At 47.5% G+C, this 23331-nt stretch overlaps 1 protein-coding gene across 8 annotated transcripts in view; it reads right to left on the bottom strand.

Moving 5' to 3' along the window:
- Window positions 1–23331, bottom strand: part of MAD1L1 (mitotic arrest deficient 1 like 1) — a 322269-nt gene that overhangs the window by 12619 nt on the left and 286319 nt on the right. The window contains exons 18-19 of one of the 8 annotated variants that reach the window (XR_016471691.1): window positions 12619–14220; window positions 10583–10670 (exon numbers count right to left, since the gene is read on the bottom strand). The exons of 1 other annotated variant lie outside the window; for it this stretch is intronic. Coding sequence is in view for 5 of the 7 variants with exons in the window: in XM_090151560.1 (XP_090007686.1) it covers window positions 20643–20837 (195 nt within the window). In the remaining 2 variants the exon portion in view is untranslated. 6 more of the 8 variants (XR_016471690.1, XM_090151563.1, XM_090151564.1 and 3 more) reach the window with 6 other exon arrangements.

Below are 23331 nucleotides of genomic sequence, written 5' to 3'. Positions count from 1 at the left end.
CCTCTGCAGACGGGGAGCCTGCTGCTCCACGCACCCTCCTGGTTTCTGTCACTCCATGCTTATGTTTGCTTTTGTAAATGCATTTAACCTTTCTAAAATTAACAGCAGAAGAGAACTTATTCTGGCAAAGTTTCAGCTTTGGAAAGATGGAGAAATACAACGTTTTCCAAACATTAGAAAGCCACAGACTAAAGCTCTGTGTTACTCTCTCCAGCGCATGCTGTTTTCGCTCATTATTCTGAATGTTAATACATTAATAGATTTTCTCCTGATGAACGGCTGTACAAGACTCTCTTTCTAGGAACACATATGGCTCCTTCTTGCCACAATATTGGAAAAGAGAGACAAAATATTTAAACAGTGACACTAATAAAAGATCTTATCTCCCCTCACCCCGATGTAAATAACTAACGCTGAAGCCAACCCCAGGCTCTAAATGCTTCTTATCTTTCAAAAAGTCCTTAATCAAATCTGAACACATTGGCTGAGGCCCGTTGGAAATAATGGGGCTGTCTGTGGTTATGAGGCCATCTGATGTTCGCTCACCCTGCAGGATGCTCCATGGCTAGAAGGAACACAGGAGCGGGGTACATTACACAGGGCGTGCAATGCAAGGCACGAGGCTGCACGGGCTGCTTCCCCCAGCAGGCAGAGGCAGAGGCAGAGCCAGGCTGCAGCACACAGTGAGTGTGAGCACAGCATTTCTCCCCCCACACCTGTAAAGTCCAAGAGGCTGCCCTGAATCGTTGCTGTTCTTGGGGCATTCCAAATGCTGCTTTCCCAGCTGTCCACACTACTGCTGACAGACATGGGAATTACCAGCAGACAGCCCAGAATACATGCTGAAAAATTCCAATTCAGGCTTGCCTCGGTCAACTGCCAGAGCAGGAATTCCTTAAAAGATCAATTTCTCTTTCCTTTTCTTCTATGCCATATCATTACTTTTTCTCTCTGCCACAGTAATCCTAGCTACCCAGTGGCACCAGCTCAGACCAACAGCAGTTCCCACTCAGTGCTGCTCACAGTGCAGCCCATCAGCCCTGTTACCCCTGGCGTGGCACAGCCCTACTGCAAGCAAAACCGTGACACGTAAAACCCTTTTTCCACTCCAAGAAGCGAGACCTGCAAGGGGAGAACCTGCAGGTTTATACTCCAGAAAACATTTATCACTACAGAACTGCAACACGGTGTGAAAATAAAAGCTCTCCAAACCTGCTTTCGCGCACTCCCCAGCACGCCCAGAGGTGTTCCTGCTGTGATACACCTAACAATGCTCTCGAGAATGTTCTCACAAATAAAAAACACAAATAAAACAGCAAAAGAGTGAGTAAGTGTCTCCTCAAGTGCCTCAAACACAGGCTGCCTGTGCTCTAACCCCAGCAGAGGAACAGTGCTGGTAGTATTTGGGTGTTATGGAAAGCCACAGGAAAAGATGTCAGCAATTGGAACGGGTTGCCCAAGGAGGCTGTGGATGCCCCATCCCTGCAGGCATTCAAGGCCAGGCTGGATGTGGCTCTGGGCAGCCTGGTCTGCTGGTTGGTGACCCTGCACATAGCAGGGGGTTGGAACTAGATGGTCACTGTGGTCCTTTTCAACCCAGGCCTATGATTCTATGATTCTATGAAATAGTGAGCATGTCCCAGCCAAGCTGCTGGGTTTTTTCCAGATCACTGACCTCTGTCTTGTGCAACCAGCCTCTATCTTACTATTCAACTTACAGGGGTTTGTGCAGGCTTAAATGTACATCAGACACTTTCACCTTGAGTAAAAAGCAAAAGCTACAGATGGAAAAACAAGGGGATGAGTTTCCTTGGTGGTTTCACAGACAAAGATATTTAAATGAAGTCATTTAAAACCAGAAAGAACCTTACAAAGTGCTTCTAAGCATCACATGCCACTTGCTGGTTTTTAGCTTCATCTGAAAAGAGCCTCTGAGGGCACCCAGGCATCTCGGCTGCTGCTCCCTCCTTCCTCATGTGCTCTGAAGCACTCCACCGAGTTACACACCAGGCTCACTGAACGAGCAAGTCTACAACAAGGACAATTAGAAACTTTACCCAGGCATTCCCTGTCACATCTCTGAAGGGCAGATAAGCACTAGCACAGCCTTGGAGATGAGAAGAAACGGGTTTCCTACATTTGCAAGGCAAAGCAGCACTGTGGAAAGGACTCAGCTTTGGGGTGCCTCCTGCTCTGCTGCAAGCAGTGTCCTCAAGCCACAGGGCTGGGAGGAAACGTGGAAGATGTGGGATGAATACTGGTCTGCAATAAATAGATCACACAGAGCACAGAAGGGTGCGGAGAGGGGATGCCCACAATGGAGGCGGCAGTGGGGCACTTCAGGGTGCAGAGGGCTGCAGCAGCCCAACAACCAACCCATTCATCCCAATGACTGCTCCATTCAGGACGAGCTGACATGTTGTTCCCACAACAGGACCCTGCAAATGACTTTATTTAAGGAGGAAAACAGATTTGTGTTGTTTCTGAAAGCAAATGAATCTAGCTTTGGCTGCAGAGATCTGAGCTGTGTTTCTCTCGGTGCCAAGAAAAGCATCAGGATCGTGGGGGGAGACTTAAGAGGCTGTGTTTGCCTTCAGTCTCCCATGGAGCACATCTGAGCAGAAAAATGGGCTCACACAGCACAAGGACTGGGCTGCAACTGTGAAGAATTCAGCAGCTTCGAGTCCGCTTTTCCCAGATTCTTGATGAGTTATTTTTAATTTAATTAAAGACTCCCCATAGGCGTCTGTGGGACACGCTGGGGAGGGGATGGTGAAGCTAACCATTTTTTCATGCTATTTCATGCTATTCCATCTCTAATTGTCACTTTTCAGACCACACACACCACCACCCGCATCTGAGCTCTGACCAATGCAATACAAGCACGAGTGTTGGACGCTCCTGCCTGCGTGCTCATGAGATGGATTTGCCCTTAAGCTGCTATGCAGGGATGCACAACTCTCTGCTTCTCAGTGCCTGAATATTTAACCTTAATAGAATTTTATATACATCCTTATGAACAAATTTACAATACATAAATAGCATAGATCAGAGGTGACCTTTACATTTGTGCATGTGGAGATTCATACAGCATGAGGGCTAGCTAAAGTCATTAAGATATGTTCTCATCTGAAGTTTCTTATGAATTATTTGTAAGCTATTTTCTCACTTATTCTGTTATAATACTCCCACATACTCACCAACCAGTAAAAATAGCTTAACAGTGAATATATGTTTCGGAAGTCTGTTTGCCTATTTTTCTTTTGTGCAGCAGCTGCTGTTGCCATGCTGTTGTTGCTATGTTTTCCTTTTTCTTTCTTTTTCTTAAGAAGAAAAAAACCCATAAATCTATTCCTTAAACATTCTCGACTCAGTTCATGCAACAAAATACCTGAGGAAGAATCCAGAGGAACATAAAGTAATCTGGCTGGAAGAGCACAGCCTACGTGGAGAAGTAGGCTGCAAAAGCAATCTAGAATGACTACCAAAAATCTTAGGATAATGATCATAACAAAGGAATATTAAAGTATCTTAGAAGCTGGGCAGTGGAAGGTAAAAGTCCACGTTGAATTGTAAGTCGGTAAGGAAGAAGGAACCAATAGATTTAAAAGAATAAATGTGGCCAAGTCTCACCTGGAAAACAAATCAATCAAGTTGCTCTGTGAGCTGGTGGGAACAGTCCTTAAAGCCTGACAGTTAACACTCAGCTATGTGTGTACACAGTGAGACATGCTCGTGCTCCTTCCAAAGGCCACGGGCCCAAGGTGCCAAATCTTCCCTTCAAGAAGAGCGGAAGGGTTTGGTGAACTGGGCCTTGGGCTCAGCAATTAGGGTTCCCCATCCCTTCCATGCCTTTCAGCTTCAGGAGGGTTTGGATGAAGCCTCCACTCTCGACCTCCAACTTCCAGAGAGGTTTGGGGAGGAAAGCAGCAAAGTGGGGGGGACAGAACTGAGAGTTTCAGCCCAACAGCTGGTAACTGATACAGAAAAAGAGTGGGTCAACTGGGAGGGACTGGGAAGCTCTGTGCAATTTGGGTCACTGAGCAATACTACAGCAGAAGAAACTCAGTACAGACGAGCGCAGCGCAGTGCATGCTGCCTTGCCAGTTTGAAGGACCCTTAACACGCTGATGGGTACTGAAATGATGTAACCTTTCAGAATAAAAAGCCAAGTGCCACTGTGGCCAGCTTAAAGACAACTTCCTGGTGTACAGTGTCATTCAAAATAGCAAGTTATATGTCAAAATAAAATGTGTTTAAGAAAAAAAAAAGGCTAGAAATATGTCATGTTTTTATACAAGTTGAGAGCACGTCCCCTTCTGAGCAGTGAGTCAGCCTTAGTGAATTCAGTACAAAACGAAGGTGAAAGATAAATTAGGCTTCCTTTGTTTGAGGCATGTGCCGTGCAACCTGCCTCTTTGCTCTAAGAAGATCTCCATCACTGACTGCATCCCTGGGTCACAGGGAGAGACGTTAAAGGCTGGAACAATTTACTGCAGAATTAAGAAGGGCAATAGTAAAACAGAGATGGGTAATGTGGTGAATGCTGAGTAAGAGGCTATGGTAGAAAAGGGACTGTTCCACTATTTCAGGCACTCTTCAGATATTCCCATCCTTGACTGAGGTGCATGAAAGTTAAAAGCCAGCTGATCCCAGACACGCTTCACTATCAGGAGTGAGCCTGCATTAGCTGCTGCTTTCCTGCATGGAAAGCAAAAAAGCTCTCACCTGAATGGGACGTAGGTGCTACTGCTGATCACAGTCCTGTGCTTTAAGCTCATCCAAGACCAGTTCTGCCATTCGCTGTGTTTCTCCTTCCTTTACCCACCTCTCTTCAGCCACACACTTTGCCAAAGACCATCTTCCCCACGCCACATCCGTAAGGAGCACTGCTTCCAACTTCACCAGAGAAATCATACAGAGCTGCCAGCCCAGCGCTAAGGCTGGGAGTTTGGAGCTTCCCACTTTATCCCCACCTGGGGACCCTGCATGAACTACACACGTAGCATAATTTCTCTGCATCTCAATATCTGCTAGAACTAATAACAGCTCCTCCACCAAGCAGGCATGCTGTGAGAATCAATTGGTATTTGTAAAGCCCTTTGAGAAATGTAAGGCACAGTCTGTATGTGAAAATTATTGATATGATTCATTACCAGGCATTCATACTCTATTTATACAACTCCCAGTATATTGCTAAATATTATGTCCATTTGAATATTGAAATCACTGCTGCTAATAATTCCTGCCAATGTTACACCGGTCTTTTGGAGGTGGCTTTTTCAGCTTGAATGGGAGAATTGTGGAGGCAGTGAAAAAGGGAACAAATGCTAGGAGAGGAATTAAAAAGAGGACAACAGCTCTGTGCAGGCTTCATGGAAAACAATACAAAATCCATTTAACAAATAACTTTGTGCTAACATTTGTCTGATTCCTCTCCCCTTGGCCTTTCTTCTCATCTGAATTTGCACCAAAATCTGATCTCCATTAGCTACGTATCAGCCCTTGCCTGTGAGATGAACAAACCCAACCGCGCTGTGTCTCTCCAGACTTTTTGCTCTCCACTCATCGGCCCAAGCAACGCTCGACCCCATCTGCAACCACTCACACAGTGGGGCTGTGAGGATGCTCCGTCTGAACCACTGCTCCCCCAGCCCTCCACCAACCACCTCCAACAGCCTCCATGCCAGCACGCTTCCTCTCGCGCTGCTGAGAGCAGCACAGTCTGGGACTACTCAAAAACCTCCGTTTTTGAGAAGAGAGAGCATATGTCTGTACATTATATATTTATTCACACACTGAGGCATGTTCCCACTCCCGAGACACACACGGTATGTTTCGACTTTCTTACTCCAGCATGTTTTGCAAATCTGCTCTCCGCCCCCTCTATTCCCTCGCTTCACTTTATCAGTATCTTGTTTAAGGGAAATGCTGCTTACTGTAAACTGGAAACGTTAACATCGGGTCAACAGGCCACTTACTGAGAAGCAGCTGTGGGAGCAGGAGGGATGGGGCACAGCTCTTTTCCCAGCTCAGCTCCTTTTCCTTCCACTTGGAATATTTCCTTGCTGCGATCTCTCTGCTCACTCCTTGCACTGACAAAACACCGCCGATAGCCGCGGTGCAGGAACTCAAGGACAATCAATATTTCGCTTGACTCAAACACAATGATTTTTTTTTTCTGTTGTTTTCAAAGCTTGACATTTTGCAATTAAATCCCTCAAGACGTGGGGAAAGTGAAGGCAGGGGTTCTTTTGTGGGAGGCAGGAGGGAACGGCACAGAAGTAGAAACCAGAGCAAGCCAGCAGTGATGCCAATAGAAATCCGCTGCATCGTTTCTTCTTTTTAATACATTTTTTACGAGAAGTGAGATCTTTGATTACATTTTTGATTAGGAGAGACAGGCATTGCCCTGCCCAATGCACAGTTAGAGGTAAAGGAGCCTTTTATGTTCATAGATATCAGACATCAAAACAGCCATTCCCAACTCTTAAAAGGATCAGACAAAGCTGCAGCTCAAACTGTGCCAGGGACTTTGGTGCAGGCAGGTTCCCTGCAGAAGGCAGTCTGGGAGTCGTGAGAAATCATGTGGATGCTGACACTCCTGTTAGGAGTGGGGAGAAATATGGGCAATTTCTCCCTGGGAAAGCCAGGAACACAGCAGTGAGGGCATTTCAGAGGGAGAAGACTAAGAACAACGGCAACCATGCTGCGAGGGGAGATGCTAAAAAGTTGCTCCCAGTCATAAGGAAAGAGCTGCTGCTCCATCAGAGGGTGCAGGCGGATTCTACTTCTATTGCAAAAAGTCAGAGCTTCCCCCCTCCTTCCTTCCTAAAGACTCATGGACTCACTGGACCTCCCACACATGGATGCCCCGCTGCAGGACAAGCGTGCTGACAACCAGCCCTGCCAAGCAACACCACTGGTCTCTGTTTTCAGAGCTGCTGAGCTTCCTAGGTGGACTCTGCTTTCGAGGTCACCTTGCTCTGCTGATACCCTACGACAGTTGAATTGTGCGAACAAGAGATTAGAGTTCTGATCTTGCACGACTCTGGTTGAATACTAACAACGGCAGCACAGTGTCCTGGCTTATCCCTCACCATCACTGCAACGACCCCTCATTCGGCTGCGGGATCTGCAAAATCTCAATGGCTGGAATGAGACGGGAGAGCAAATCAACTCATCAATTAATTGAGAATTTAGTTCAGCCTGGTCTCACGCACCTCCTCCGTCACGGCTTGCCAGCATGCATTACAGAAGGGAAAAACCAAACTGTGGACAATTTTTCAAGAGCTGCCCAAACTGGTGGCAACTGTGATGTCCATCTTACCAGAATTTGGCTCAGCTGAATGAACAGATGTCCTGAAAGCATCAGTTGCACTGGAAGCTAACTCAGACGCTCTAACATTTTCCATACATCCGCAGGGCCAAACGCTGACCAACTGCACTCAGCCAAGCACAGACTTGCTGTGCAGAAGCACTCAGCACACCGTCTGACTACCAGCCTAGTTCTATCATCTCTTCACACAGAAGCATTCTTCAAAGCACTGTTGTGTCACTTCACCTCTGCTGTCACTCTTCACCTCCCCTATAACTCATGGCATCATGCAGAGACAGCACTAGGATGGCACAGGCTCTGACACCAGGACTCATCTAACCCAACTGGCCACCATCCATTGCCTCCACTGCTGGCTGGCCCCAGGAGAAACCCAACAGCATTAAGCTCACACTGATAACAACCAGACTGCAGTGGACAACTGTTCCTTCTCACAAGGATTTGCTTGCTAGGGTTGCTATAAATTTTTATCCTCTTTTTTTTTTTTTTTTTTTTTTTGCTTCTAATACAGCAGTAATATCAAACTGAGGGAGTCTGTGAGATGCCCACAACTCACTCTCAACAGCATGTTGACAACCAGCACTACATCTACGTTAAAGATGAGCAGAGCCATCACTCAAACAGCCAAGATCCTGAGTGAGATAAGTGTGTGGCTGACAAGCAGCTGGCTCCTGCTCAGCCCAGACACCGCAGAGGTGCTGCCGGCAGTGCAAGGATCTGCCACAAAATTCAACCCCATCTTCCACCAAAGTGCATTCTCTGCCTGGGAGATGAATATCCCTTATTTCCTTCTGCATGCACCGCTCCTATGGCTGTTCTGATGGACTGTAGGCTCAGCTGTGGGATCCGCCTCCGTGCTGGAGGATGTAATGCACACACACACCTCTCAGCAGGGTCAGCTCACAGCAGCTCGTCTGCTTAGCACCAGCAGGTGAGAACAGGCTGTACACAACTGCCACGCCGTATTGCTTTGCCATTAAGCAGCAGATACACCACCATTGATTTCAATTAAATTTTTGTTCCTAGCAAACTCTCTAGAAATACTTAGCCCAAAGCCTGAAGCACTTCACACCCTCCCTGCTTTCCATGGCATATTGACATGCTCAGTACCCCTCTGTGTACACACCAGAGGAAGGTGGCAATCTGATTTCTCCCATCAGTGTCACCGATGGGACCGGAGCAGCACTGGGAGCACAACCACTCTGTTGTTCATGCAGCTTTTCCCTCCACCAGACATACAAAGCCCTGATGGCATTTGAGGCTTTGATTTCATGGCCGCACCGATTTCACGACTGCCAATGGTTATTTTTTAATCTTTGTAAGCTGCTGGTGCTGCAGGCACAGCCCCACACTGTGACCAACTGCACAGCCAAAGGCTGCCCCAACATTTTGGCATGACTAACAATGAGGAAGATGATAATTTTTCTACAGAGGAATTCCTGCAAAGCAGCCTGCAGAATGATGCCATTAACACCCCAGGGGCATTCGCTCCGCTGGATGATGAAGAAGAAACCACAAATTATTTCTTTCTGCAGCCTGTGGAAACACTCCTGTATGTGGTCTCAGAGCTGCTGCTGGAGGATGAACTCAAGCTACAGAAGCAGATACAGCAGGCAACACGTCCCATGGATGCAAACATCTCCTAAGCACAGCTTTCTTCTGCAGACTTCTGCCTGGATCCTGCTCATCTTCATGAAGTCAAAATAGACTCAACCTAAGCTTTGTGCATGGAATGCCTGCTGAAGTAAGCTGGCCTGTATTCTTGTCCCGCAGAGAGAAGTAGAGTGAGAAGAGAAACAAGAAAATGCAGCATCTGAAAGAAACCCAAGTGAGTTAGCCAGCACTGGTTGGATGTGCTCAGCTCAGGCATGATCCTAACGCATTTGTATGGAACCACCTTAGTCAAAATACCACTTAGTTTAAAAGATTCAGGAAACAAAATAATGACTTTGGGGTCAGCTGCGGGCAGCTTGTTAAGGGCAGGACAGCTTCATTTCCCGTGCTGTCCATACTAATGGTCCCTTGACAAGAGCACAGTCAAGGTGAAAAGAGCAGCACTCAGCTCCCGACTCTAAGCACTCTGTGATGTGCAACCATCTGCAGCTCAACCTGCAGTGCTGCCACAGTCACAGCAGAACAGCTCTGGGTCCCAAACAGCCACCCAGCTGCAGACACTTCTGGTAAGTTAGAAATGAGAGTAGGAACTTAGAGAAACACTTTAAAAGACAGGATTGTGGTTGCCCTGCTCTTCAGCCACAGCGATGAAGGCACCTCCCTCAACAGCTGAATGGCACTTGTTATTACCAAGCCACGTTGGGCACAAATCATAGAATGGCCTGGGTTGAAAAGGACCACAATAATAATCTAGTTTCAACCCCTGTGCTATGTGCATGTTCGCCAACCACCAGACCAGGCTGCCCAGAGCCACATCCAGCCTGGCCTTGGATGCATCCAGGGACGTGGCACCCACAACCTCCTTGGGCAACAGCCTAAAACCCTCTCTGCCCCCCAAACTGTGATGCTGCTGGCACACACTGCAATGCTGGTGACTCTGAGGACAGTAAAGCCACCAGTGATGAGGGGCAGAGGGGCTCAGCATTGTGAGCCAGCCACGCTACAGAGCTTCTGCTCATAGGGCAGCACAGCTGTGCAGACCTTCCATCGCTCTGTTTTTGCCATCCACGTCTCTGTACTTCTCTCCATTAGCCACTAAATGCCTCACCGTTTCCACACAGGTAAAGGTATCAGAAAGCAGAGAGGTATGGCATGAAGAACTATGCAGAGTAAATCAGCAGACAGCTTCTGCACCCAGTTAACAGGCAAAGCCCAGAGGCGATGCTCAACTTGATTAAAATAAAGACATATTCCTCCCACCCGAGCTGCACTGCTTTGTGAGCACGCTGCTCTGCCATTTTTCAGTTTGTAAAATAGAGTAATAGTTTCTGTACCTCACAACCATCCTGGAAAGCTTAATTCATGTTTGTGAAGTGTTTTCAGATCTTAAATTGGAAGGCATGAGAAAGCACAAGCTGTTATTATAATTGCATTATTAAGCGCTGTTAAAAAAGCACCTCAGTTTATGCTTTGTAGAATCCAGGTCCTTCTTCAGAGGAGCTTTATGCCCTTGACACATGTATTTGACAATAACCCAAATAGCCTTGATCTTTTATTCCCAGCAGGGCTTTCTTTATACCTTAATGAGGTCTCTTCTTAATCTCTTTTCCAAAGGATAAACACCTCATCTCAGCATAACCAAATGCTCTGAGCTGCTGCGTGAGCCCCGCTTCCCTCTGCTGGGCTGGGTCTGCTCTGTACCTCTGGTCCAGGGAGGGGTCTGCAGCAGACAGGAGGAATACAGCAGAGGTATTGTGAGATGCCACAGCACACCTGCAGATCTGCATGCAACATCTCCATTTCTGACAGTCAGAAACACTTAGCTGCTCCCGAGAGCTGTGCCAGCCTAGTTAGTCCAAACACAGCAGTGCTTTTATCCCTTTTGCCCATAATGCCTACCTTCAACCTGATCTCTGTTTTGCAGCACACGATGCTCCCAGGCTATATTTCTGTCTTCAGTCTCCAATATTTCACTTCCTTTGCCCTTACCATTACCAAATCAGCCAGGGATCTGCAGCCTCGTTGATATCGACTTTCTTCTCTCCTCAATCCTTCCCTCAGGTTTCCTCTTTCCCCCCCATCATCTGCAAATTGCATCGTTTTTATCTTCCGCTATGCTGGAAATCTTATCATGAAAGAGAGATTTTTCTTTTTTCTTTTTTTAATTAGTACTTGGTAATATTACCAAGCTGTGAGTTTATGGCTTTGTAGATCTTATATTTTTGACACTAATTACTCACAAAGGCTTTTAAAGCCGCATTTCAACATAGCAACTGCCATGACTGTAATTAAGTAAGAACCAGCACATTTTTTTACATTTCAGAAGTCTCCAGCATCCCAGCCCCACATCCCAGCCCCCAGTTCTATTCTGACACATGAGACCAGATATCAGGAACACACCCCAGGTTCCCCCCACCCCCACCCCAGCACCCAGCTGCCAGCACAGAGCATCCACGGGGATTCGCCATTTGCCAATTGCCAATCTGAAGGGCTAATTTTAGACTCTCCATCCCTGCTTCTCGCAGGACTGTTTTTCCTGTTTGCGTGCTCAGACCTCAAAGCCTTCCTTTGAACCAACCCCAGGGCCATACTTGATGTATTTGCTGTTCACTGCCCCTCTCTGGGGCTGGGAAGCAGCAGGGGATGTACCACTATCATACCACTACTGTACCACCATGCCAGGAAGGCAGCAGTGCAGCTCTGAGGGTGTGATGTAAACCAGCTGCTGTGGGGAAGATCCATTAAAGGCATCTCAGTGGGCAGAGCTGGATTCCGCAAGCCTAATTTATTTCCAGATTACTCCGGGATGTTGCCTTTTACTGTTGCATTATTTGTTCTCAAACTCCAAATTAAGATTTTATGGTGCCATTAATTTTTATGTAGAAACTACCATTAAAATCAATGTTTTCTGCTTAAAACTTGACAGTTGGAGATGACTGATTGTCTGGCCTGTTCCCAACTGCTTGAACACCTTGGAAGCGGACGGGTGAGAGCTACGAACACCGAGCACCGAGCCGTATCAACACACCAGTGCATGGGCCTGGCTCATGGGATGCTCCTTCCAGCACCTCCCAGGGAATGCAGGTCCTCCTTTTGCTAACGAGCCATGGCCATCACACTGGCCCTTGCTCTGAGTCAGGCATGCTATGATGGGCACAGCCCATGGGTTCCCCTGCAGGTGCCCAAGGCTGAGCCCAGGCAGTTGTGCATGGGTTCGTGGCCTCTTTCATTATTAGGACAGCTCGTCTGGGCTTTTGTTTGGAGATAATTTTGTTTTCTAATTTTGGAGGAGCCCGCAGTGCGGTTGGCAGCAGGTAAGGGGCATGGGGAGAATATTTCCTGAAAGAGATAAAGGAACATTCGCTCTTCTCGCGCTCAGAGAGGAAACCAGGAGGAAAAAAAGAAGTTTGATCGTCTAAAATGAGGCACATTAAGCAAAACTGAATGCGATATGTAGTGAGTATTTGTGACAAGAGCAAACCGATCCCGCTGTTGGAATATTCATGCAAATAGAAGCAATTTCACCATGATTAAAAAGGCAATTAACTGGGAAAAAAAAAAAAAAAAACGCCAGCGATTTCAGAAGCAGGCTGTGTGTCAGTGAGGCCTCCGCACAGTGCTGAACTGACATTTTGCTCACTTTCATATTCTATCAATGAGATACTCACTACTACGACTTGAGAGTGGTAATTACCCCAACTGGAGGCAGATGCTCTTAGAAAGACTCCAACAAAGTCTACACACTCCACTTCATGCGCCGTGCACAGAGAGGGGGATGCAGCAGCATCCTGCCTTTCCCAGCCCCGCTCGCTCTGCTACTCGGATGAAAGACATCAGCACAAAGAGCATCTATAGGAAGAGTGGGTCCAAACTAAACATTTTCAGCCTGGAACACAAAGCACTCGGGGAATGAGGCGTGGGCAGAACTGTGATGTCACAGCCACTGCCTGGTGATGGGATTAAGTGCAGTTTTCCCTCCAGGTAACACGGTCAGATCCATAATAAGCAAATGCTGATGATAAATCTTCAGTTATCTGTGTGATAATCTGCATGGGATGAATGAGACAGAAAACGTTTGATTTCACACAAACCAATGGATGTTAAAAGCAGCGTTTGCTGTTGACACCTTCTGGACTTGTCCTTGCTCCAGAGGACCGCTGAGACCAATGCTACACCCAAGCACTGATGAAAAGCCCAGTATGACCCATTTTCAGAGCTTTTTAAACCCCAGCTCACAGAGACCTCCATGTGAACACCACATCCCCCCAAGCAACAGGCTGGCTTCACCTTCCAAAAGCAAGCTATCCATTTCACAGAATCGCAGAATGGCCAGGGTTGGAAGGGACCTCAAGGATCATGAATCTCCAACCCCACCGCCACATGCAGGGCCACCAACCTCCACATTTAATGCTAGACCAGGCTGCCCATCCAGTCTGGCCTTGAACACCTCCAGGGAGGGGGCATCCACAGCCTCTCTGGGCAGCTGTTCCAGCACCTCACCACTCTCATAGTAAAGAATTTCCCCCTGACATCCAACCTAAATCTCCCCTCCCTCAACTTAAAACCATTTCCCCTTGTCCTGCAGTTGTCAGCCCTTTCAAAGATTTGATTCCCCTGCTGTCTGTAGGCTCCCTTTAGGTATTCAAAGACTGCAATGAGGTCACCCCGCAGCCTTCTTTTCTCCAGGCTGAACAAGCCCAGCTCCCTCAGCCTGTCCTCATAGGGGAGGTGCTCCAGTCCATTTCCAGCAGCACAGGTCAGCCACTAGGAAGCACCAACAAATTCCTCCTTGGCGGCTGCTGCTCCATCAGCACCCCAACACCCACACAGCCAGAGCACTGCGGTATGCATGAAGTGCCTTTGGGCTTGATCCCTCTGCAAGCTGAGTGTCCTCTGCTTGTCTTTGATGATTAAAGGAGCCAAAGGCTTTACCCTCAGCTCAGGACTTTCTGTGGCTGAGGTATTTTGCAGCTAGTCACAAACTCAAATATATTTCCTGTCCGGCAGATACTGTCTGCTCTTGAGAGCAATTTTTATTGGATTTGTAATCCCCTTTTCAGTTCTTTCTCTCCCCTTTTAATATTGCCTTTTAAGCCCTTTACCAGGAGTTCACTGTCTGAAGGCCAACAAGGAACACTGGACAGAGCCTTCGGGTTTAAAAAAGAATATGCACAGAATATTAATGCAGGAAAACCACGCAACACTCTGACCCCTTTCAATTAAGGTGCCATCTCCATCACCTTCAGCTGTCCTGGAAACTTGGATGTGCCCTGAAACAACAACAAAGAAGACCCAAAAAATCATTGCTTCAAGCTGAAATGGAGACATTTAACCATTTCCCTCCCCAGCACAACATGGGCTGTGGTTCCCTTTACAGACACAACGTCTCCAGACCAGATTCAGCTCCAAGTGCTCAAAAAAGGCAAGGAACTGGAAAGCATTAAGCAAAAGAAGTGAGATAGTTATGGAGTGCCATGGCATAACATGCAGCCCTACGTGAGAAATGTGGCAGCTTACAATAGAAACGTGGCACTGAAGGAGGATGGGACACACTTGGCTGGATGGAGGTGAAGGCCAAATCCCAACGAGCCTGGAAACGTGCCACATGGCCCCCAGTACCTCCCATTCAGCTCAAAAGTCCTGCATGCAGAGATATCCATCAGGCAAAGAAAATGCTGCTTTTGACCCACAGAACTTTCAGCTGAGTGAGGTCACAGAAGAACAGAGGAGGGGATCAAGCCGTCCATTTTCCTTCTTAAAAGGAGATGAGACCCTCTGGCTCAGGGAGCAGCCAGAAGGGTTACACCTCTGATGGATCCACTGCTATGTGGGACCCCACTGGAACCAAGCGGGGCAATGAGAGATGAGGAAAGAGAATAAGCAGCAGATCTGGTGTGGTGCTCTTAGGAAGCATCACTGCAGCCCACTACAACACTATGGGCTCTTCGCCCTCACCCCAACAAGAGTCAGGATCCTTTCAAGGCCAAAAAAAGTCATGTTTAGACCATTCTAGTGGGCAGAAACATTCTTCTTTGTAGCTCTAGACAGAGCTTGGCTGAACCAGATTTTTCTTCTCTAATCAAAGGTTTTGTGGGTCCCTGGCTCGTGGTGCAGTGCATTTCCAGCCTGAAGCTCATCTCAGTGCTATAAAGCCCTCTGCAAATTGAAAGGCACACGGAGTTCAGAAAGGTGCTTCGGACCCACCTTAATTAGCACTGAAGAAGGAAATAGTACTTCCCTGGCTTGCTCATCTCTGGAGAAAAGTAACTGAATAAAGTGGTGCGTGCCAATCCCTTCGTCAAAAAGGAAAAGGAGGCAACTCTGTTCTCTTAATTAATACCACTGGAGATTGGGCTGACGAGGCCCTCATGGCAGAATTGCTGACTGCGGTTGTGTGGCCAGAAGCCTGCTAGGGAGCAGCAAAATAATGCAGCAACATGAACTCTATCCACCCACAACCACATTTTCTGTTTTCTCTCCACCTTTGCTTTCGTAACCGTTTGACCATTCCAGTATTATTTCCTTTCAAGGTAAAGAAAAGCTCCATAGATTTCTTTTCTTTTTTTTCTTCTGTCCTTTTAGTTCCTCCTTTGGCACTGGCCTCCTCATACAGAACGGCGTGCAGGATGCGACAACCTCCCTGCATCATTTTGCTTTATGTCTGGAAACACCTGTATGTGCAATTAGAGAGCCAACTCCTTTTATGTCCCTAAATGAGTAGATTTAATCACTGCCATAAGAAGTCAAACCCCACTTGGGCAACACAACTCAGCGAGGCGATTCCTCCTGCAGTCGCTCCCACAGGACCAGCCCTACCTGCGAGCAAGATCAGCCCCTTGGGGAAGCTCCAAGCCCTTCAGGTTTGTCTTCTCCACAGCAGCAATTTCACAAATGTAATTAAGGGAAGCTGTGGGATGCCTCCCTGCTGTGCTGAATGCATCTCACCTGCCTCCCACGGCCCTGAGAGATGGAAAGGAGAGAGCTGGTGCAGGCTTGTTGCGATGCCAGTGGGGAGCAAGCAGTGATGGGGCTTGGCATGCAGCAATACACAGGGCTTCCTGCTCTGTGAGGTATAAGGAGAATTGTGTGATAATTTAGTACAAGTAATCGATGTTGGGATTCCTCCAAAGCCAACCCCTTTTTCTCCTCTCTTCATCTTCAGCCCTTATCCAGCCCTTTATGTCTTGCCATCTTTTTTTCTCCACCATTTCCCACTGTTTCTCCATCACAACTGAAGCTGTGAACCCCACAGCAGGGCTCCTTTCCCCACAACACTGCCTGCCTCTGCTCCCCACCTGGTCAGCCCTCACCCATAGACAGGCACTTGGCCCACCTGTCCCACCAGCTCTGCAGCTGAACTCTTGCTTCCACATCCATTTCCCAACCAAGATCCTCCCCTGCAAAATGTATCATCTCCATTTTCCACTCCACCAGCCCCCTGTGCCTGCACAGAGCCTCTGTCTGCTCTCAGCACTGTTGCACAGATCTTGGCATGCATTGGGAGTGTTCTGTTCACCTTGCAGTTACATTTTATGGCGTGCTTTCCAGTGGCCACTTCTGATTCAAAAGGAGTGCTCAAAATATACTCAGTCCTCAATTTTTTTCCCCTTAGATTTATGATCTGCCCCTCTGGCATGTAGCTTTAAGTCATTTTATTTCAAGTAGGAATATTTTAAGAGTAATCTGTATGTGCGTGTCAGGGAAAAAAATTAATTATCGCTCTAATTAAAGGGACACTGTTGAAAATAATCTCCCTCTTTTCCTGCTGATTTTGCCCTTTTTTCTGTGAGTAAGCTTTACATTTTTGCACGTATATGTTTCTCAAGGAGTTTGAAATTAAAAGGGCTTATTTTATTTATGCAACAGTACCAACCAGAAGTTGTGCATCAGCAAAATGCACATTAGGCGGGTGGCAAAGGCAAACATCAATGATTACATGTAGGTCCTCGATAAGAAATAATAAGTAGTATTACTATTATTCTTGGTATATAAAATCCTGGATTACTTCAAGAAGCCTAAAAAGCATTCCAAGTCCCCCAGGCTGTACTTGAGGTTTAAGACTGTAAAACACATCAATTAAATGCTGCAGCTGCACCGTGCTTTAATAATACCTGGGCCAGGATCACAGAATCACAGAATGGCCAGGGTTGGAAGGGACCTCAAGGATCACGAATCTCCAACCCCACCACCACATGCAGGGCCACCAACCTCCCCATTTAATTCTAGACCAGGCTGCCCAGGGCCCCATCCAACCTGGCCTTGAACCTCCAGGGACGGGGCATCCACAGCCTCTGTGGGCAGCTGTTCCAGCACCTCACCACTCTCTCTGTAAAGAATCATAGGAGCACACAATGGCAGGGGCTGGAAGGGACCTTAAAGCCCAGCAAGTCCCAACCCCTGCTGCTGTGGGCTGGTTGTCCCCCAGCAGGTGGGCAGCTCCCAGCACACCAAGCACTGCCCTGGCAGGGGGCTCAGACAGAAGGGAGCTTGGCTTGGCCAAGTGCTGCCCATGCTGGAGATGGAGCCACCTGGCTCTGTAAGCTGCTGCCAAACCGAGCACAGCTATCAAAGATAATGTCGGAGCAGCCTATGTGCATCTCTTCATGTTTTGCCTTCGGGGAGAGAGGGTTTCTGTAACCACAGTGTTACGGGAGTGATAGACAGGGAGAGATGGGAACTGCATCAGCCGCCACAACGCTACTTCCAGGGACCTTAATTTAAGGAGGAAAAAATCAGATTAATCCCTCGGAAAATGTCATTACACAAAAATATCTGGCAGTCAAGAGGCCAATTAAGTCCCTCATTTGGAACTAAAAAAAACCCTGGGAGTATAGTGGAGAGAACGAGGCAGAGCTCACAGTGGGACGAGTGCAGCAATCCACGGAGTCCCAGGATTACATCAGCAGTACGTAAGGCCTCACTGTATAGAAAGACCAGCCAAGGTTTACACTTCAGTTTTTGCAAAATCCAAAGTCTCCCACCTAACCACAGTGGCAACCCTGAGCTCCCAGTCCCACAACACAGCTATTTTTCCAGCAATACTCGAAAGAGAAGGAAGGGATACTGGACCTCTGCATAATTCAGCGTGTTTTGACAGTCACCTTCGGGGCATATCACACTCGACTGCTCATCACTCCTCAGAGATGGATATGAAAAGAGGCTGGAGAAGGGGACACTAGATGATATAATGGAGAGGCAATTAAAGACCACAGAAACCCAAAAGGCAAACCAGCTGCATCTTTCTCTAATTTATAGGACATGGAGCAGACAGCATGATTGATTCATACATCTCTCATCCTATCAGGAGGAGAGTGGGTATGCACTGGTAGGAAATGATGTACAGCATGGGAACTGCCAGCCACGCGGCCCCTGTTGACAAAGCACTTTGTGACACTTCTCTTTCTTCCCAAGGGGCTGTCTGTTGAAAATCCATCAGGGTTTAGCAATTTCTCCATGCATTAAGGCTTTAATGAGACACTATGATAGCTTCTCAAAATGCAGAGTCAACTCATGCATGGAGCTTGCTGCACCCGGGGATGCCTGTAGTACATGGAGGAGTGACTTGAGCAGCGTGGGCTCCGTGCATGGACTCAAAGTTAAATAAAACTCATTTAGAGCTCAGAACCAGTAAAATATTGACTCTTGGCAATTTGCAGTAGATCCTCCTCAGGAAACACCTTGGAAAAGCAGAGCTTCCTCTCTTTTTCTTTCCCTGAATGCTCTCCAGAAAACTCTCCCTTACCTTATCCACTATCACCCCCTAGATGCTGCAGGTTCACAGGCAGTGGCACCAAACACGTCTGCCTCCTCTCTTGTGCCTTAGGAACTTTTTCCTGGCTGATTCCATTTGCTATAGAAACCTTAAAAACATCATAACGCAGTGTTATATTTAATACAGAGATAGCAAGGATGGGAAACGCCAACAAGCAGCGTGAATAGACTTGTGTGTCTTTAAAGCTTTCTCTGGAAAAATACAGATGATGGAAAGAAACCGTGCTGGAGAGATCTGGGCTGCTGCCCATAAATCCAGAAGGAAATTTAGTCCCCAAAGCTCTGAAAGTTGCCATTGCTCTTCTTGAAATGAGCAATTGGGTAATCAGCGTTAATATTAAACAGCTTGTTAAAAAAAAAAAAAAAAAAAAGACAATTCAAGAGATTCTGCCTTCCAGCATCAAGAGACAGTCAGGAAATCTCAGACTAAAAAATGGTGCATTTTGCTCCTTCCTGAATTCACAGATCTAGCTGTGCTGACCGTGATAATAAAGTATTGAACCAGGGTCACACCAGCTCCCCCCATCCCCGTGCCCTGCAGATGTGCACTGAGATGTGCAGATGTGCCTGGAGAAGATTTACAAGGCAGGGATGGGAGGGGAGACCCACGGGCACACAGCTGTGGGTGCCCATGGCACAAACTGCATGCAAAGCTGCTGCACAGCAAGCAGGTTCCCTCCCAGCCTGGACGGAAACATGACTGCAGCCTTGATAGAAGAGGGGAGATGAGAGTCTTAGGAGACTGGGTATTCCAAACTTGAGCTTATAAATGCTTTTAGGACTCGACAATTTATATATATATATATATATATATATATATATATATATATATATATAAACTCTATGCTTGCCAATATAGACACATAAACTCTATGCCTGCCACACCAAGTTCCCTTTGCCAGTTTAAGTCCAAATAGAGACCTTTAAAAACAACAGCAAGTCAGGTTTCTGTAGATAAACATGCCACTGAATGGCACTGCTTTGAATTTAGGACTTCCCTGGCTAGATGTAAGTTCGGGGGCTGCGGGAAAGCAATGAATCTTCCTTTCCCAACAGAAAGGATTTCTGCTTCCGACCGCATGGCACTAAGGGGAAGATTTTAAATCTGCCTGAAACAGCAAGCTTGCCTATTCTGAGACCTGAGCAGTCAACATTATTTTAGGGGGAGGGAGGCCGGAGGGATAGATGAAGCAAAATATGTTAAGCAAAGCAACTTTTCCTTTTACAGTGGCATTTGTGTGCCAAGGCTGGAGCGTTTGGAACAGGAGCAAGAGTGCTGGGGAGGGATTACTGCGGGGAGCCAGGCATCACTCAATGGACAGAAGTTTCACATTTATACATCCCTGCAGCGCTGGCTTTAGCACAAGCAGGTATTCTTGAACCTCAGACCTGTATGATTGCAGCATGCAGGTATACAGGGTGCATGGAGACAACCCAGCCTGCAGCCAGCTCCCTGCTGGTTCAGTCGCTGCTTGCAGCACCAGCAGGGTTAACAAAACCCTACGGATCCCAGTGAAAACATTTTGTGCCATCTGTATTTGCCTGAACCTAACAAGGACTTTATCAGCAGATTGAAGCTTCAGGGGCAGGTGACTTCTGAACCTGAAATGAAAATATACGGCCTTTCCATTCCGCTCTTGCTCCGGCAGCCTTGCAGTAGGGTGCACTTATCTGACTCAGCTCTTTCTCAGGAGGCTATTAATTTTTGGCTCTGTATGTACAGGTCTATTACAGGCCCATCCATAACCCACCCAGAGAGCCCGTAACACTGCCAAGCAGCACGCTTGGAAACAGTGGGGAATTGCACCAGGTTCTCCAGGTTTGCTTCACACCAACACAACACGGCCCGGAGAGGGGCAGAACACCCCTCCAGCAGCCCCAGGCTGCAAAGCAAGAAGAGATGAAGCAGCACATTTTTCCTTTACTGCTGCCTGGCTCTGGCTGCACGCATCCTGTTCCCACGTGCATCTTCTGTGCTAGAAGCCGGGGCAGTGAGCACACGTCCTTCCCCAGCTCCCCCTCCTCTTCCTCTCCCCGTCCCCTCGCTGTTTTCACATTCACAGGCGCATGCCTCCTGCTCCCGAGAAGTCACAGCTGCAAACGCAGCAGTACCTGCCTGGAATTGAAAAGCCGGACATTACCACGTCGTCCAGCTCTGCTGACTTATCGTTTTGCTCTCACCTATGTCTCATTATCCTGCAGTTTCTTGCCAGGCCTTGGCTTTCTCACTACCTTCCTCCCTGCCCTTCCCATTAAACATGGGCCCGATGCTCTCTTTGTGCTGTGCTCTCATTCCCTGTGCCCCCCACTGATTACACACCGGGAGCTCCTGCTGCTGCTTGACCCACACTGTACCTCATCTTCCCCCTGCAAAACAGAGCACCGACGTTGGAGGAGGCTCAGCACTGCAGAACAGTGACTGCAGCTCACTCCCATCTCTCACAGAAAGGGAAAAAGTTGCAAAACTTGGTCAGAGAAGCTGCAAAGGAAAGCGATCAAAACAGCAAGCCAACTTATTGGCTTCTGCCTTGCTTAGAGTTGATTGCTTAGAGTTGACTGCTTAGAGTTGACTGCATGCCCCTGCATCACAGGTATGCAGCTCATGCCAAGTGCTTGCCAAGTCCCAGCCCACTTCCTTCTCCATTTTCTGGAAATATTGTCACTTTTTAACTTGCACTTTGACTGGCACAGAGAAATCCTGAGAGCATTAATGACATCAAATTCACCTTCCCTCACACTGCCAGGGGCCCTGTGGAGACCATCCCATGTGCTCATGCAAGGATGGCACAGCAGTACACACTAATGGTCTCAGGAATATTTTGGGTTGACTTTCATCCTGTTTCTGAGGCACAGTGACTACATACATTCAGAGCAGAGCGCAGAAAGGGAAAAAGATTAAAAAAAAGAAAAAGCACAAGAATTACTGCGAATCAGCCGAGTTGGAGGGAACATCCCGGACTGAGCAAAGTGTACCATCAAAGGAGGGCTGGCAGCACGGCGGGTGGCACAGAGCTGTCAGCCCCTCTCACTCACAGTGCTGTGCTGTGGGAAGGGCTCCTGCACAAAAGGAAGGACTTTAAATAAAGATGAAGCGGACGTAGCCACATTGTTGCTTGGCCAATGAATTTAATCTTCACCTCAGAGGTTATCAGACACAAGACCTTTTCCGTGGCCTTTCCCAACCCCTCCACTTGTCACCAGCAGATCTGTTCACTCCTGAGTATCTGGACTATTAACACTTAAAGCTTCCCACTTCCCTCCTCCCAGTGGTTATGCCCATACATTGCTCAAGCCTCGTGATGACCTCTCTGTTTCCTTCCCCATGCACAGCCCTTGGCACAGCCATGCTGGAGCAGCTCCCATCCCACACCCCACCATTTCCCTGTGCCAATATTTCCAGATCTAGGTCCCATCTCCTCCGTGTTTTCTCTTGGCTCTCTGCTCAGACATCTCAAAGGCATCTTTGAACCACGTCCTTGAATTTGGCCTCAGAAGCACTCAGCAAATCCCACCACCTTTATCTTTTCACCTCCTAATCCTCTGCTCCTCTTCTCCATCAGTATTGACAACTGCACTCTTTTTCTCCTTCTTCTGAATATTGAATATTCTAAAGGATTAGCCCTAACAGTTAATTTTTAGCTCCACGTAAGATTCAGCATTGCATGCATAAGACAGGCTCAGCTGAATGCAAACAGTTCAGCTGTGAGACACCATTTGGGCTGCTCCCTTCCTTGGGGCAGGGGAAGGGATGACAATCCTGTGTTCTAGCCCTTTTCCCCATTATTCTGCTTTAAGTGCCAAAAAAAAAAAAAAAAAAAAAAGCAATACAGATGGATGCTACAACATGTATTTACTATCTCAGGAAGCCCCCAAACATGAGGAAAATGCACAGCTGGTGCTTTGTCAGAGGAGGAGGAACACTAGTTTACAGACAACTCGTATCAGAAAACAGCACAAATTAATATTAGGGGCTTCCCTGCCAAGCAGCTTTAACCACCGCAGGACGCATTTCCTCCCTTCCTAATGCACGGCCCCTCTCTCACCTGCTGGGCACAACCATCCCATAACCAAGAGCATAACACTGCCTTATGGTACAGAGCCTACGGAGCCACCAGCACGAAGCTGCCCTGGATGCCAGGGAGCTGCATCACTGACCTGAGGGCAGAAGGATCCCAACCTGATATCCACCCTATGAGACCAACATTTTTGAGCCCTTTGGCCCCGGCTTGCTTGCTCCAGCCTGCTCTCTTTGAATGAGAGCCATTCTGATGGGGAGGAGGAAGCAGGAGGAGACGCAGCAGTCTCCAGAAAGTGATTTTATCCAAGGCAGCAACTGAACAGAGTTGCAGCTTCTGCTGCCTCCTCAGCTCAGCGCAGAATGCAGCAGAAAGGGATCCAGGTGACATCATACGATTTAAGAGTTAATTAAACTGAGTGATATGCTCCAACAGCTCCAGGTGTTTATTTCAAGGTTCTACAGCGTTTAGAACGATAGAATAGGGGGGAAAAAAATCTAATAAAAAATCTGGTGAGTATTACATTAAGAAGTAATCACATTGTTAAATCACTCTTGGTTCTGGAGCACTTCTAATAACTTCAAACCTTGGCAA

The sequence above is a fragment of the Phasianus colchicus genome, chromosome 16, assembly GCF_987193195.1.
Source record: "Phasianus colchicus chromosome 16, bPhaCol1.hap1.1, whole genome shotgun sequence".
In the NCBI taxonomy this organism is placed as follows: domain Eukaryota; kingdom Metazoa; phylum Chordata; class Aves; order Galliformes; family Phasianidae; genus Phasianus; species Phasianus colchicus.
The sequence above is the reverse complement of the archived record's forward strand: the minus strand, read 5'-3'. Positions and strand labels throughout refer to the sequence as shown.